The sequence below is a fragment of the Balaenoptera acutorostrata genome, chromosome 14, assembly GCF_949987535.1.
Source record: "Balaenoptera acutorostrata chromosome 14, mBalAcu1.1, whole genome shotgun sequence".
NCBI lineage: Eukaryota > Metazoa > Chordata > Mammalia > Artiodactyla > Balaenopteridae > Balaenoptera > Balaenoptera acutorostrata.
Genome location: NC_080077.1, coordinates 19,226,175 through 19,241,988, shown reverse-complemented (window position 1 = coordinate 19,241,988; position 15,814 = coordinate 19,226,175). Strand labels below are relative to the sequence as shown.

General features: G+C 39.3%; 1 protein-coding gene and 1 long non-coding RNA gene across 2 annotated transcripts in view; one reads left to right on the top strand and one right to left on the bottom strand.

Moving 5' to 3' along the window:
* Positions 1–15,814, top strand: part of ADGB (androglobin) — a 155,540-nt gene that overhangs the window by 90,869 nt on the left and 48,857 nt on the right. Inside the window, exons 17-20 of the mRNA XM_007171346.2 lie at positions 3,096–3,198; positions 5,606–5,747; positions 7,103–7,217; positions 10,557–10,724. Coding sequence (XP_007171408.2) covers positions 3,096–3,198; positions 5,606–5,747; positions 7,103–7,217; positions 10,557–10,724 — 528 coding nt within the window. The remainder of the gene's footprint in view (positions 1–3,095; positions 3,199–5,605; positions 5,748–7,102; positions 7,218–10,556; positions 10,725–15,814) is intronic.
* Positions 7,506–15,663, bottom strand: LOC103000416 (uncharacterized). The gene is made up of 3 exons (XR_450099.1): positions 15,561–15,663; positions 13,610–13,703; positions 7,506–7,716 (listed from the first exon to the last, which is right to left on the bottom strand). It is a non-coding gene; the product is annotated as an uncharacterized LOC103000416 (long non-coding RNA).

Genomic DNA, 15,814 nt, shown 5'->3' with positions numbered 1-15,814 from the left:
CACGTTCTTCCCTCTGCCTGGAGTTCATTCTTCTTCATCTTTATTGCCTTCATCTGGCTAACACCTAGAAGTCCTTCAGAACAGCATGGATGTCCTTGACCCTGTGAGACCTCCTTCCCTGCCTGTAGAGTCTGGGTCAAGTACCCTGACTCCATGCACTCTGTATGACTGTCCCCACCCCGACACTTCCCTCCCTCCATCCTAACTGCATGGTCACTTCTCTGTGCCCCTCCACCTACCCAGCCACTTCCCCCATCAGCATCTTAAGGAGGACTCCGTCCTTTTCTTTACTGTTGTAGTACGCGTCCTGGCATGAGGTAGGAGCTTGGTAAAAAAAAGAAAAAAAAATTGTTGAATGAATTAACGAGCAAATGTCACATTGAGTGGAACTTTGTGGAAAACTATGAAACATATCCTGGGAAACTAAATTGTGCTGAAACTTGCATGTCACTTGTATGGGGCCCTGCAAGCCGCCAGTGATACTCCCCCGACATCTCCATGAGCTGTATGCAGAGCTGGGGGAAGTAGGAGGCTTGGTGATGACTTCTCCCTTTGCACTTGTACGAGATGAAAATGCAGGCAGAGAAAACCGTTTGAGCATCCCTCAAGAGGTGCTCTGTAGCTGGTTGCCTGCTCTGAAAGTAAGAATCAGGTCTGTAGTAGTGACTGGGGTGGCGTTTGCAGGGGTGGCAGAATGGGTGACCTGGTTCTGAAGTCTATCTATAAAAACGTCCAGAGGAATGCTTTGATTTTATGAATATTACAAAAAACAAAACAAAACAAAACAAAAAGCTGTTAATTGGGAATAGCGGAACCCAGAGTACGGTATGAGAATAATATACAGTTTACAGTTAACTTAGGAATGTTGTCATATTCAAAATATTGGCAATAATTAAATGCTAGTCATTTATAGGTGCTGACTCTGTTCCTAGCCCTGACCTAGGTTCTTTATTACATCAACTCCTCATAGCAAACTCAATGAAAGGACAATTATTATTATCAATTTTCAGGTTAGGAAACTGAGGCAGACCAAGTTTGGGTAAAATGCCCAAGATCACCAAACTAGTAAGTGGCACAAGCATCACGAGAACTGCGTTTGTCCGATGTAAAACCTGTGCCTTTCTCACTAGTACCCCTTTGGAGGAAGCAGATGAGTGGCTCTGGAGCTAGACTGCCGGGTTTTGAATCTAGATCGCATCTGAGGCGGGACTTGAGCAAGCTATTTAAGTTCTCTTTGCCTCAGTTTTCTTATTTATACAATGGCAGTGAGAGACCAACATCATAGAGTTGAGAAATAAATGAGAGAACATGTGTAAAACACTTAGGAGAATGCCTAATACTTAGTAAGTGAAAATAAATGCTGGCTGTCATTATTATTACTAAGAGCAGTTTGCATATGAGTTTTTGTTATACATCACCACCCTAATATATAGGTGTATGTGTGTTTGGAAAATGGCCAACTGTTCTTTATTCAGATCCTATTTTTATGAAGTGATGGTAAAAAGAGACTTGTATTTTCCTTGTAAAGTCCCAGCTTAGCGAAATAAAATGACGGCATCCATTATGAGTCCCTTCATTCCGCTGAATTTTTTTTAACATCAATGGTCTGAGAAAATGATGACTTTTTCTTAGAGGATGTTTTAGGTACCCAAACTTAACGGCCTTTAACATGGATTGTTCGTGGTCTGAGGCCAGGCAGTCCTGATTTTAGTGGCCACAGGCACTGCCAGCTGAGCTGGAGACACAGAGCCTGAAGCCTGTCTGCTGCACATGCCTTAGCTGTCCCCTGGGAGATGTCATGGGGGTCGGCAAGGGGCTCACAAAGGTGTCTGGTCCCCGCACCAGAGCAGAGCCCCTGAATGTGGCCTCGGGGCCACCTCACCCTCAAATTCTCAGGCTCTTTAAAATGACAACAAATGATCTCTAGGCAGAAACCCCTCCTCAGCCACACAGGCTGCGCTGGCAAATGCAGGGCCCTTCATAGTTTTAGATGGTGTTTGAAACAACTGCCTCTATCACCAACATGTGGCAGCCAAAAGAAAACAAATGAAATAAAGTGTCTAATGCTAACTATTGGAAGACATTGAGGGAAGTGATCATTTTAAATAGTTACATTGTACCAAGCGTTTCTAGAAATCTTGTTATATTTGATTAATAAGGATCTCTTTTTTCACAGTATTGCTAGAGATTTTTCTTTTGTATTGCAACTTGTTATTTAAATATTGTTGTTCAATAGTATAGAAAGCTTTGAAAGTGTAATGACAAATTAACACATTTACCATATACCATCAGTCAAAATTATGCTGAAGCACTGGGAAATTGAAATGCAATAATAGCCCAATAATTGTGAAGATCAGTATTGGAGTCAGGTAGATAGATAGACCTACTTTTGAATCTCAGCTTTTCTACTTGCAAGTGCTGTGACCTTTGGCAATTTACTTACCCTCTCTGTGTTTCAGTTTCTCCATCCATAATTATGGATATTAACGGTACCCACGTAAGATGGATTAAAATCATATTCATGTAGTCCTTATGTGGCTGTCCACTAAAGAACATTCCAGTTGTGCTCAGTACTTTCTTGCATGCCCAAGACAAAAATCCAGTTTGGTTCATTAGCGTACAATGGGTATATTTCTGAAGATCTCGTAGAAAGAAGGAATAGAGGGTTTATATCAAAAACCACCAAGTAGCATACCTTAGTACATTTCCATTCTCTGCCAAAGTTACTCCACGGACTGTTTGCTTATTAAAGGCCTATCCTCTGAGCACTGCTCAGCTCTGGGCTCAGTCTCTTCGTCTACTTGTCATTTCTGGAATAAGCATATCCCTTTTCTTTACTCATGGGAAGGAGCTTTGGCTCTCTCTGATATGGTGGCTAGTCTCACACAGGCCCTGCAGACCCAGCTTCCATGGACTGCTGCCAACATTCACCGGTGTGATTTTCTTTCTATCATTAAACCTGTAAAGTACTTATCGTGGTGTCTAGAACACAGTAAATTCTCTATAAATGTTAGATATTGTACTTTTAATAGAAGTGGAAAATACAGCATTAATAGGCTGACATGAAATACAATGATTGGTCTGATTTCTTGCAGTTCTCAGATGAACGTGTGTCCTACTATCTATTTGTGGACAGTCTAAAGCCCATTGAACTACTGATTTGCTTTTCTGCATTGGTACGCTGGGGAGAATCTGGAGGTAAGAAGGCTATGAGAAAATGACTGTCTGAGATCCCAACTTACTTTCTGTTCAGGGAAAATGTATAATGTGTGAAGGAACTTATTCCCTCTCCAGACCTCCTAAGATCTTCCTGCTTCTCTGACATCAAGGATTATACTCGCTCTTGCTACCTGTCCCTCTCCTTGTTGTGGTCTTACGGTCACCTCTTGAGCACACCTGGTCCCTCTGTTTTTCTTTCCACCTATACAAGTCATCATTCTTTTGTTTTTTTAAGATTTTTTGATACGGACCATTTTTAAAGTCTTTATTGAATTTGTTCCAATATTGCTTCTATTTTATGTTTTGATTTTTTGGCTGCAAGGCATGTGGGATCTTAGCTCCCCGACCAGGGGTGAAACCTGTATCCCCTGCACTGGAAAGCAAAGTCTTAACCACTGGACCGCCAGGGAAGTCCCACATGTTATCATTCTTGATTCTTTCAAAATCTATTGAAAATCATGACCTCTTTCTTCTTTGATTTGACAATTCCAAAGATCATTTCCTCCATCCCACCTTGGCCCCCTAATTTCATGGTTATATTTTAGACGTTATTGAAACAATAACTGTATTATCCTAATCAAATTTCAAGTTCTCTGACCCCCACCCCTGCATCTCCAGCTCGCTCTCTCTAGAACTCCCACCCCTACAGGTCTTGGTCTGAACTGGGACCTCCATCCATCAACCTTACCACTTCTTCTATGTCCACTCTCCTCACATCTTTATTTCTCTTATTCCAAACATAGTTTCCATGGTCCATGATTGTATTTATATCCTCACAGGTGCCCTCAACACAAGTGCTCTTCTTACCCTCTCATCTTACACTCCTGGCAAAATCCTAATATTGGTTGAAGATATCTCTGTGCCTAACCTGAGGTTTCATCAGAACAGCTGAGTGTAACTGGAGAAAAAAAAAATCCTACTACCTAGCCCCACTTTAAATTGAGGACCACAAATCTCAAAAAAGCCCCTATGCACTGCCAACATTTCCTGAGTTCATTCATTCTCCCAGCTCTCATTCTCATGAGTGACTATTTCAAACCTTCAAATCTCTCTCTCTCTCTCTGCCTTCAAATCTCCAACTCCCACTCTCATCCGTCCTCATTTTCAGCTGATGACCTTGCTGCTGTCTTCACTGAAGAGATAGAAGAAATTGGAAATGACCCACTCATCTTCTCATAATGAACCCTCCCAAGCTCTTGTCACCCTTCCCTCCTGTTCTAACAGATGGACTGTTCCTTCTCTTCTCTAAGGCCAGCTTCTTGCAAACACATGCACATATGCACAAAACAGCATTCTTTGTTTGGCTTATTTTACTAAAGCATTTATATTTAACTCAAATTAACAGTACCTGACACTGTACAGGTACAAATATTTGCTGAATGCTTAATATTGAATTTTTTGCCCACTCTGAGGGCACAGACTGTGATTTTCCACCAGGATGTACCCAATGTTTTGAATGGTGTCAGATGTGCAGCAAGTGGACAATAAATACTTGTTGAATAAACTTTCCAGACTTCAGTGGTGTGAGCTTAGTATGTCTACTTAACCAATAGCTCCTAAGCCACACCATGGCCTAGAACATTGAAACTCGAAATGCGTACAGGTATTTCAGGTCATGTGGTGGCCTTGTATCCTTAGCCTGGGTGTTATCTGGAAACACGGTAAGAAGTCTTTTGCTCTCAGCTACTGATGAAGAATAGTCATTATTTTCTATCAATTTCAAGATAAAAAAATTATTAATTAAAGTTTAATTAGATAAAATTTTAAATTAATTTATAAAAATTAAATTTAAGTAAAATTTTTAATTTTTAATTAATTTACTTAAAATTAAAATTTTGGTAATTATTTTTCTACACAGTCAAAGCTAAGGATCAAAGGTCAAAACTTAAATAAACAGTGGCATCTTTTGCCCTTGCTTTGCCACTATCTTAGGAAAATCTCTCATTTTCCCAGATGCGGTATTTTTCCTCCTTTAAAATTGTGTCTAGAGGGATATTGTTATTACTGCCCTACATAAGAAAAGCAGTGGTATACTACAGTGAAATACCCCTGTCTGTCCTCTTTTTCCTAACTTTTCCATTCTTGTTTTCTTCAGCTGAGGGGATAACTATGAGGAGAAAAGTAGGATAGGGAGGGAAGAAGATCTTGATTCCTCTTGAGTATTATTTCCAGTATTTATTTACTCACGGTAGTTTCTAATGTCTTATGAACATTTTCAGAATAGGTTTAATTCTTGGTTGTTGTTGTTAATATTATTGTTATTATCATATTATTAATGTCATTATTGGTAAAAAGCAATACCAGTGAACGCCAACTATACTCTCACAATCAAATTTCTGTGTATATATATATATATAATTTTTTTTTCTTTTAAATTTTCCTAAAGCTTTAACAAAGAACAGCCCTCCCATACAGCCTGGACTACTTACAGTTGAGACAGTTTCTTGGAAATCTCTGAGGCCACGTGATCTTGTTGTGACAATCCACACGTATGCTACCAAGGCTACAGTGGTTCACCTGCCTGTTGGGTATGGAGTGACTTCATTTTTCCCATACTAAGAATTATTTGAAGACTTGTAAGCTTTTGACTACTAAATAATGAAACAATATGGAATCTAATATGTTGTTTCCTGAAGCGATTTCTTAAAGCAAAGGTCTATCATCATGATTCTTGAGAAAAATAATTCTGTGAACAAATAAAGTGAAGAAATGCTGTACCTTTTGGAAGATTCATAATTGTTAAAGAATCTGGTTGTTTCTTTAGTAAAGAATACAGTTTAAACTGGTTTAACCCAGCATTTCTAAAATTAATTTATTAAAATGATCTTTTTTGTTTTATTGTAAAACTTATTAAATTCCTTAATAAGAACCATGATTTTATCTAAAAACAGGTTGAGAAACAGCATTTTCCCCTACAAATCTGTAGTTTTACCTGTAGTTTGTTTTTAATTTTACCTGTAGTTCTATTTTGAATTAAGATAAAATTGGTTAAGCACATCACATTTTTCATTTTAAAGAAAATATGTATAATTGAAAAGTTTTCATGATTTTGATAAATAAAATTCAAAATATTACCTCGTATTTCAGATGAAATAAATATTTTTGCTGAATTTCCCAAGATCAGTCATGATAATTCTATGTGATCAATGAAAAGCTATGGCTCTTGTACAAAAGCAAAGCCAGCAACAAAATGAAGTGCTAAAATAATCTATGGCAAGCATCCAATATTTCTAGAGAAATAATAAATTTTAAAACTTCTATATTTTCACATCTTCCCTAAAAACTCTGGTATGAAGAGATTCTCCCAGAAATCATTATTCTGTCTGAGTGCTCATCCATCAAGACAACCAAGGATGGGGAACTGATAAAGAATCTAGTATTTTGATCTGCTTTTCCCCCCACAGGACCTAAGCTATAGACAGGTGGGTTTTGGACATGTTCTCAGTATTCTCCCTGATACCGCAACCTGGTAGGAGAGACACAGTTAACACACATGAAATTATGCATTTGTGAGAAACTGACTATGAAATCTACAGAGCACTAGGCCAACATGAATTATTACTGTTGTTTGTTAGGGGGAAAATCAAGACGAGTGTTTCACAACGTGTCCACAGCTTATGGGAGGTGTCTCCAACATGTGCAAGTTTGTCATTTACTGTAACTGTTTTTTGTCCAGCATAATCAGTGAAATATAGATTCCATGATCTCGGAGGGTTCTTTCAGAGTGAAAAATTCATCAGTCTTTACCTCATCTGTGTTACAAAATTCAGCCCTTACTAACGTTTGACTTCATTTGAGCACAAAGAATCATCAAGAAGCTAACAGAGGCAAGGACTACAACAAAGGAAACCCTCGGTCCTCATACAGTGTCCACTCTCTTTAGGAGACACATGCTGCTCTTCACCGCATACTCCCCCGTGGGGCACTCCATACACATCTGCAGCATGGTGACCTTTGTCGTCGGGGATGAAGATGTTGTGCTACCCAACTTTGAGCTGGTAAATCTTTGAGCAACTGTGATTTTTTTTTTGTGCCTTATTTTCAAAGATTATGAACTAAATCACATTGCTATTTTGTTTTCAACTTACCGATTTTTTACTTTTTAAAACTATTAAGTATATTCTGTAAGAAATTCCCCAATACGACATGCTAATAAACAGTCTAAACTCTGTAGGGATACAAATAAAATTATTTTATTTCATTTTATTTTATTTATTCACCTCTGCTCTGTTGAATCCCCTTTCACATCTGTTAACACCTCAGGCAGATCCCATTCTATTATTGGTCCTTTAGAAACTATATAGGATCAGTGAAGTCCCTTTTAATACAGTGTACAATTTTGATATATTATATGCTCCTTTTGCCCTTCCTTGATCTAAGGAAGGGTCTCTGGGATTCAAGGCAAGAGGATCCACGGAAGGTTCGGTCACTTCTTCATCTCCTCTTTCTTCTCTTGACCTCTTCTTAGTTTCTCTTGCTCCTCTGTTCTGACAGGGTCTGAAAGAAGAGAGAGGTAAATGCGTCCAGCATTTTCCCTGAGGTCCTGTCTTGGTTTAGATGTCCTCTAAAGGACATCTTTAGACATGGGCATGTGCATTTCGGGGGCAGATATATTCATAGAGCCTTCCCACTACATAATTCAGCTTTACTTGCTCCCTGCAATCCATCCCACATAACACAGCTTTATGTTAGTGAGATGAGATCCACTTAGCCAGTCAGTAAACCTCTTGGCCAGAGCAGCAACAAGACGGCTCAAGACCAGCTCCCTCATGCTCATGTTTCCATGGCCCAGACATGCTCCAGTCATGCATGGTTGCCTCTGCAGGCAGTGGTTGTGCAGGATTCCCCATGGCTGCTTCTTCACTTTCTGCGCCATCTCTCATCAGTCCTCTGCCACCTGCTCAATAGACACAGAGGAAGATCAGCAAGCCCACCTTCTATGTCGATGTCCCTACCCTGCTTATTTTAGATTCTTATTTTGTCTTTTCTTGGAAAAAATAATAACTCTGCTTTATATAGCATGGATTACCCAGTTTGTTTTTTTCTTTTTTATTCTTCCTTTTTTAACTGAAGTATAGTTGATTTACAATATTGTGTTAGTTTCAGGTATACAGCAAAGTGATTCAGTTATATATATATATATTTTCAGATTGTTTTCCATTATAGGTTATTAGAAGATATTGAATATTGTTCCCTGTGTTATACAGTAAATCTTTGCTTCTTAACTATTTTATATATAGTAGTTTGTATCTGTTAATCCCATACTCCTAATTTATCCCTCCCCTACCCCTTTCCCCTTTGTTAACCATAGTTTGTTTTCTATGTCTGTGAGTCTTTCTATTTTATAAATAGATTCATTCTATTATTTATTTGATTCCACATATAAGTGATAAATTGATAATATAGTATTTGTCTTTCTCTATCTACTTAATTCACTATGCTATTCTTTAGGTCCATCCATGTTATTGCAAATAGCAATATTTTAGTTTTTTATGGCTGAGTAATATTCCATTATATATATATCACACCTTCTTTATCCATTCATCTGTTGATGGACACTTAGGTTGCTTCCATGTCTTGGCTATGGTAAATAGTGCTGCTATGAACCTTGGGGTGCATGTATCAAACTTAAATGCTTTTGCACAGCAAAGGAAACCATCAACAAAATGAAAAGACAACCTATGGAATGGGAGATAATATCTGCAAATGATGTGACTGCCAAGGGGTTAATTTCCAAAATATACAAACAGCTCATACAACTCAATGTCAAAAAAACAAACAACCCAATCAAAAAATGGGCAGAAGACCTAAATAGACACTTCTCCAAAGAAGACATACAGATGGCCAATAGGCACATGAAAAGATGCTCAACACTGCTGATTATTAGAGAAATGGAAGGTAAAACCACAATGAGGCATCACCTTACACCAGTCAGAATGGCCATCATCAAAAAGCTTACAAATAATAAATGCTGGAGAGGGTGTGGAGAAAAGGGAGCCCTCCTACACTGTTGTTGGGAATGTAAATTGGTGCAGCCACTATGGAGAACAGTACAGAGGTTCCATAAAAAACTAAAAATAGAACTACCATATGATCCAGCAATCCCACTCCTGGATATATATCCTGGACATTTATTCAAAAGGCACAAAAAGGGCACGTGCACCCCGATATTCACAGCAACACCATTTACAATAGCCAAGACGTGGAAGCAGTTTGTTTCTTTCTTTAGGTGATTTAACTCCCTAAGTGTTTAGGTATTTTAGTCTGTAAACTCATATTTCCCTGGCGTTACCAACTCCTCCATCTTATAAAAATTACTGAGGCTTACATCCAGGCCCCAGTATTCTTCAGTTCTAATGAAGAAGCAAAAGGAGATATAGACTGGTCCAAGAACAGAGAGACTCAAGCTCCTCAGAGCCATACATGATCATTCCCAATACTACCATATAACCAGACAAGTTTTCTGGTCATGGTTTTATCTCAGGGAGAAACACCATTAAGAAAAGACCTTCCCTAGGCTTCGGGGAGGTTCAGAGAAGGTCAGCAAGAAGTAAATGTGTTAAGGTGGCAAGTCAGTTTCATCTGTTTTCATCAGTTTCTCACCCCATTTTCATGCCATTCCTGCTGGGCCATTCCTCAAAATTTCTACAGGGAACCGTGGAGCAATGATTGCACCATGGTGCCCCTAGGAAAGAGGCAAAAACAGACTTTACAAAGTTTTCCTCCTACTTGACCCTCGTCATGCTTCCTCCAAGCACCCTCTGCTCTGAGTAACTTCTCCACCAGCCACCAACTACCCACCACACACGAGTCAAGATAATCTGCAAACACCTCAGTGTTTTCTCCATTTAAAAAAATAAGTTCCTTCCTGACATCCCTATCTCCTTCTTGTTTTTATCTCTTCTTCCGAGTTTATAGCAGAAGGGAGCCAGCAGCCCACGCTAGTTTACCCTCTTGTCTTTTTTATTTTATTGCTCTCTCCCTAAACACTTCTCTGCCCTTCAGTCATCAAACTCCACACAGCTATCAGACTAATTCCTAGACACTCTTCAGAACAAAGGCTGGATATTCATACTGTGGAGAAATTTCCCCTGGCCCCCAAAGTGAGGTAGGTGTTTCCATGCGTTCCTACTAGAGCAGGAATCATGTTCCTTGTTTTATATCCCTCAGGCCATAGCACCTAGCAAAATGCTTTGATCAAGTAAGTCCTCCATAAATAACTATTGAGTCAGTCATATAACAGATGTTTAATATATGAACAGAAATTAAATTCTTGTAAGCCTAGTTACACCTAAATAAGCAAAAGGGAGGCTGACCGCTATGCTTTGTCTTCACAGGAGAGCTACCGATTTACAGAGCGGGCTTTAACAATTTTGAAAGCTGTTGGACATGGGATTGCTCATTTCGAAGATAAGGCTAAACTTTCTGCAGCCCTGAGGGATCTACAAACAGCTCACTACCCTATTCCCCTCCAGGATAAAAGACTAACCGCACAGCACTTCCGGGTAAGCGTGTTCAGGCTGTAATGTTCCTAGGAGAGGATGCTCTGTTTGTAATGATGTTTCTCATATTAGATGACCCCCAAAATCAGCCGAGAAAGTGTTCTGGACAAAGACAGTTTATTTGGGAAGTGACGTCAGCAAGCAGAAATGAGAGAGTAGGAAGAATGAAATGAGAAAGAGGAGGATATTCATTAAAGGATGTGGTGATTATTGCTGTGGGCTACTGGGGCTCAGTGCTCCGGGGAATCCTGATAAACTGTGTAGGACATCCCTTAGAAAGGTCCCCCTAGAGGATGCGGCGACTGTAACGTTTATCCCCTGATGGATGGGTGCTCTCAGGGGTATTTATTTCCTCACAATCTCTTGGGGTTGAGCACCATCCTGGCTTTACTGAAAGCCTTGAGGGAGTGAAGCAAAACGACTTTGTGGTACCCCCTGTACACTTCTGACATTCTGAGTCAGCTGATTTTTGTTGTGGTCCTGACCTGTCAGTGGCAGCATGGCTTGCCCACACCCTCTAAGTACCAGTTGTGACAACTAAAAATGATTTCAGACATTGTCAAGTGTCCCCTGGGGAGCAGTGTTGCTAGAGTCGGAAATTAAAATACAGGACACCCCGTTAAAATTTCTTTTACTAAAGACTTAATTTTTAGAGTAGTTTCAGGTTCATTGCAAAATTGGGCAGAAGGTATGGAGATTTCCCATTTATCCCCTGACGCCACACGTGCCTTCCCCATTATTTATCAACACCCCCCATGAGTGGTACATTTGTTACAGTCGATGAACCTACATTGATACATCAATCACTCAAAGTCCACAGTTTACACTAGAGTTTACTCTTGGTGTACATTCTGTGGGTCTGGACAAATGTATAATAACATGTATCCATCATTGTAATATCATATATAATAGTTTCACTGCCCTAAAGATCCTGTGTGTTCTGCCTAGTCATCTCTCCCCTCCCCCAAGCCCTGGCACCCATTGATCTTTTTTATTGTCTCCATAGTTTTGCCTTTTCCAGAATGTCATAAAGTATGTAGTCTTTCCAAATAAGCTTCTTTGACTTAGAAATACACATTTAAGTTCCCTCCATGTCTTTTCATGACTTCATAGGTCACTTCATTTTCATGCTGAATAATATTCCATTGTCTGGATGTACCATGGTTTATTTATTTATTCACTTACTGAAAGACATCTTAGTTGCTTCCAAGTTTTGGCAATTATGAATGAAGTGGCTATAAACATCTGTGTGCAAGTTTTTGTGAAGGCATATGTTTTCAGCTCATTTGGGTAAATACAAAGGAGTGTAATTGCTGGATCATGTGATAAGAGTATGTTTAGTTTTATAAAAATTATCAAACTGTCTTCGAAAGTGGCTGTACCATTTTTCATTCCCACAAAAATGAATGAGAATTTCTGTTGCTCTATATCCTAGTCAGGATTTGATGTTGTCATTGTTCCAGATTTGGGCCTTTCTAATAGGTGTGTAGTGGTATCTCATTTTAATTTGCATTTCCCTGATGACATATGATACGGAACATCTTTTGATATGCTTATTTGCCATCTGTATATCTTCTTTGGTGAGGTGTCTGTTAAAGTCTTTGGCCCATTTTTAATCAGGTTGTTTGTTTTCTTATCATTGAGTTTTAAGTATTCCTTTGCAAATATTTTCTCCCAGTCTATGACTTGTTTTCTCATTCTCTTGACATTTTCCTTACAGAGCAGAAGTTTTTAATTTTAGTGAAGTTGGCTTATCAATTCTTTCTCTCATGGGTCATGGCTTTAGTGTTATATCCATAAAGCCATCGCCATACCCAGGTCATCTAGATTTTCTCCTATGTTATCTTCTAGGAATTTTATACTTTTGCATTTTGCATTTCAGTCTACTGTCCGTCTGAGTTAATGTTTGTGAAGGGTGCAAGGTCTCTGTCTAGAGTCATTTCATCCAATTAAATTTTAATTTCATACAAACAAACAGTATGTGCAATATATAGCACATACTTCTGTTAAAAATTACACTAAAAATTTATTTTCCCTGTTATTCCACTTTAACTGGGTATAAGGTGTTGTTGGGGATAGATAATTAAAAACAGAATCTCCTTCAAACCAGGCAAACCTCCACAAAGGTAGAAGAAACAGAAGATTGTTGAATAAGCGTTAAACCAGAATGTGATACACGTCAAGGGCAATCTGCTAAAGAGATAGCAAAGAGCCAAAGAAACCTCACCCTTTTGTACAGCCCAGCAGATATTGCCCATTACCTACATGTTCTCAAGATAAATGATAATTAGTCCCTTAAGTAAAGGGATTTGATAGCACCATTTGTTACACATAGGGAATCCTAAATTCACCTGCTATTTGGAGTGACCATTTGCATTAGCTAACTGAGTTTATCCAAAAGAAACATAAACTTCTCATGCCTTTATGGCAGGAGGTATTTTTCCAAGTTGGTGGGAGGCTCCCACCAAGGTTAGGTTCCTCCCCTTCCACAGAAACTGGGGGATTGGGGTGCTATCTTCCTTGATGATTACATTTCAAAGAGAGGACTTCCAGGTCGTTGAGAAAGATATTCCTGGATCTTAAAGCTGACAAGATACCTATTTAGCCTTTAAAAATATTTACATATATTTCAAAGAAGAAGAGAGAGAGAGAACCTAAAATTATAAGTTTTCTAAAGTGAATGCTCTAAGAAAAGGGAGGGGAAGAGTCTCTTCCCTTATTTTCCTTAAGGAGAATTGTCTTGTTTTGTTTTGTTTTGTTTAAACTGGTATTTGCCCTTACAGTTTCTTGTATCTTATCTGTCAACCCTACCTGGGACACAAATCACTCCCAGTTGAAAACCACTCACCTCGGGCATGAGCAATCTCCAAAAATCTGCCATGACTTACCTCTTTAACTAGTCTGATTGGTCCTTAAGTTAATTCTGTCCCTCCAGTCCTGAAGGTGGTGGCTCTAGATGGCTCTTGGTGGCGGCCATAAGCTCTAAAAATAAATAAATAATCAAATTACCATATAACAAGAAAGCTGTAGTATCCACTGCTACAGCTGGCCCTAAGGCCATAATTGGTAGTCAACATCTCTCCTCTACCACCTATTCTAGATTTCCCTTTCTTCCAGCTGCTCTAGTGGCTTGCCTGGTTGGTGCCCCAGACCTTCAGTCTTGATGGGCACAGACCTTGATTGCCTTACTCTTATCAGGCTGAGATTGTTGTAATTAAGCATTCACTGTGGAAGCACCAACAAGTGTCCCAGCAAATCCAGACATAATTCTTCTTGTCCCCATTATGTAGCAGAAACCTAGCTCCTCATGACAAGCGGGATGAATTCTCCCACCACTCCATTATATTAGTTTCTTTTTTCCTGTTTGTCCACCAGGATGAGGATCTCAAAGCAACTAGGAATATATCAGAGTTTAGTTTATTGTCAATCATACTGTGTTCCCTGGTGAAAATATTTCCTGCTATCCACCCCCAGGAATTAGGTCCTCCAGTACAGAAACTCCCTGTTGTGGGGACAGAGAACACTAATTATTGAAAATGGACCACTGGAAATGATGGTGAGAGAGGCCACTCCTACTTCTAATTTTTGAATCTCAGGCCAGTATATTATAGCTATTACAGTCATAGTACTGTGTATTGATCTTTGGTTTTATACAAACATTCTGTATTCTGGAGGATACTGCCTCAGTTTTGCAGGATGTCATCACCAGGCTGGCTTCTTAGCTGAGCCTTTTATATACCTTTCCAATCTGCCAGGAATTTTATCAATTCTTTCTACGGTATATGTTAGGACCAGTGAGTCTCAAACGTTCCCCAGTGATTAAATGTTCACTGTATAACTTGATCCTTGGTCCAAGGGGAATGTTAGGCTGGATCCATGTCTCTGTAACCCCTAAGATAACAGTGCTGGCAGAGGCACCAAATACAGGGAAAACAAACTCATATTTGAGGTAAGTCTCAATTCTAGTAAGGATGAATCACTGCCCACCCCTCCTTGACAGAAGTCCACTGATATCAACTTGTCATGAAGTAACTGACTGTACACCCGGGAGGATGATACCATATTAAATAATGAGTCAGTTTTTGTGACCGACAGTTGAGACAGCTAAGCCTGGGTGAAAGAGAGCCCATACTGTTGGGCCCATTCATCGTCACCATCTCTGCTATGAAGATTACTTTTGTATAGGCCTTTTGATGCTAGCCCAGATCTAATATGTAGGGGGTCTTTGTGCACGTATCACTTACACAAAAGGGAGCTATTTTGGTAATGAAACATCTCCATTGTTTACTTGTATATTACACAGTTATGCGACATTTTTCAGAGAGCCATGCTCCATAAATCGATTCCAAATTTGTCTACTGTAAACAATTCTAGACGGATGAGGTGCATCATACTATAAGGACCCCATAGATAAGGACTCTCTCAGTAGTAAATAACATTTGTGCATTTGCTGGGAGGTGTTTCAGTGGCATGTTTACAACAGAATTGGACCAGGTGATCTTTCTTTCCTGGGATGCTCAAATTTCCTGCAGATGCCTCTCTTGCATTGGATCCCACTCAAAGCTGATGATCTTCAGAGTCACTCAATGAATGCATTGAAATAATACTCCCCAAAGCAGAATATTCTACTACCCAAATGCAGAGAGGACCAGCAAGTACTGGCCTCTTTCTTAGTTATGTCTTATCCTTTACCTTAGAGAGGATGTCCCAGCATGCCTAGCCCTCTGGACCCCTAAAATCTCCACTGATGTGGTAAGTCCATGAATCTCTGTAAGATTTATTCCCCACTCTCTAGCATGCATGTGTCTTAATGAAGGATTAAGAGTACTGGCCACTTACTGCCCACGGTTCTGAGTTCACTGTTGTCATCAATATTCACGTGTAGACCAGACTCAAGCACTCCCAAATGTCAGTATCACCAAAGACTCTGAACACTAATTTGTAACAGAGAGTATGAGGATTAACATTATCATGATCTTTTCAAAAATGTTTACCTTAGATGTTTAACTATTTAGGGCATTTTATTAGGATGTCACGAGGACACATGTAGCTTATTTAAGCCACAACAAGGAGCTGGATGTGTTGATTTGTTA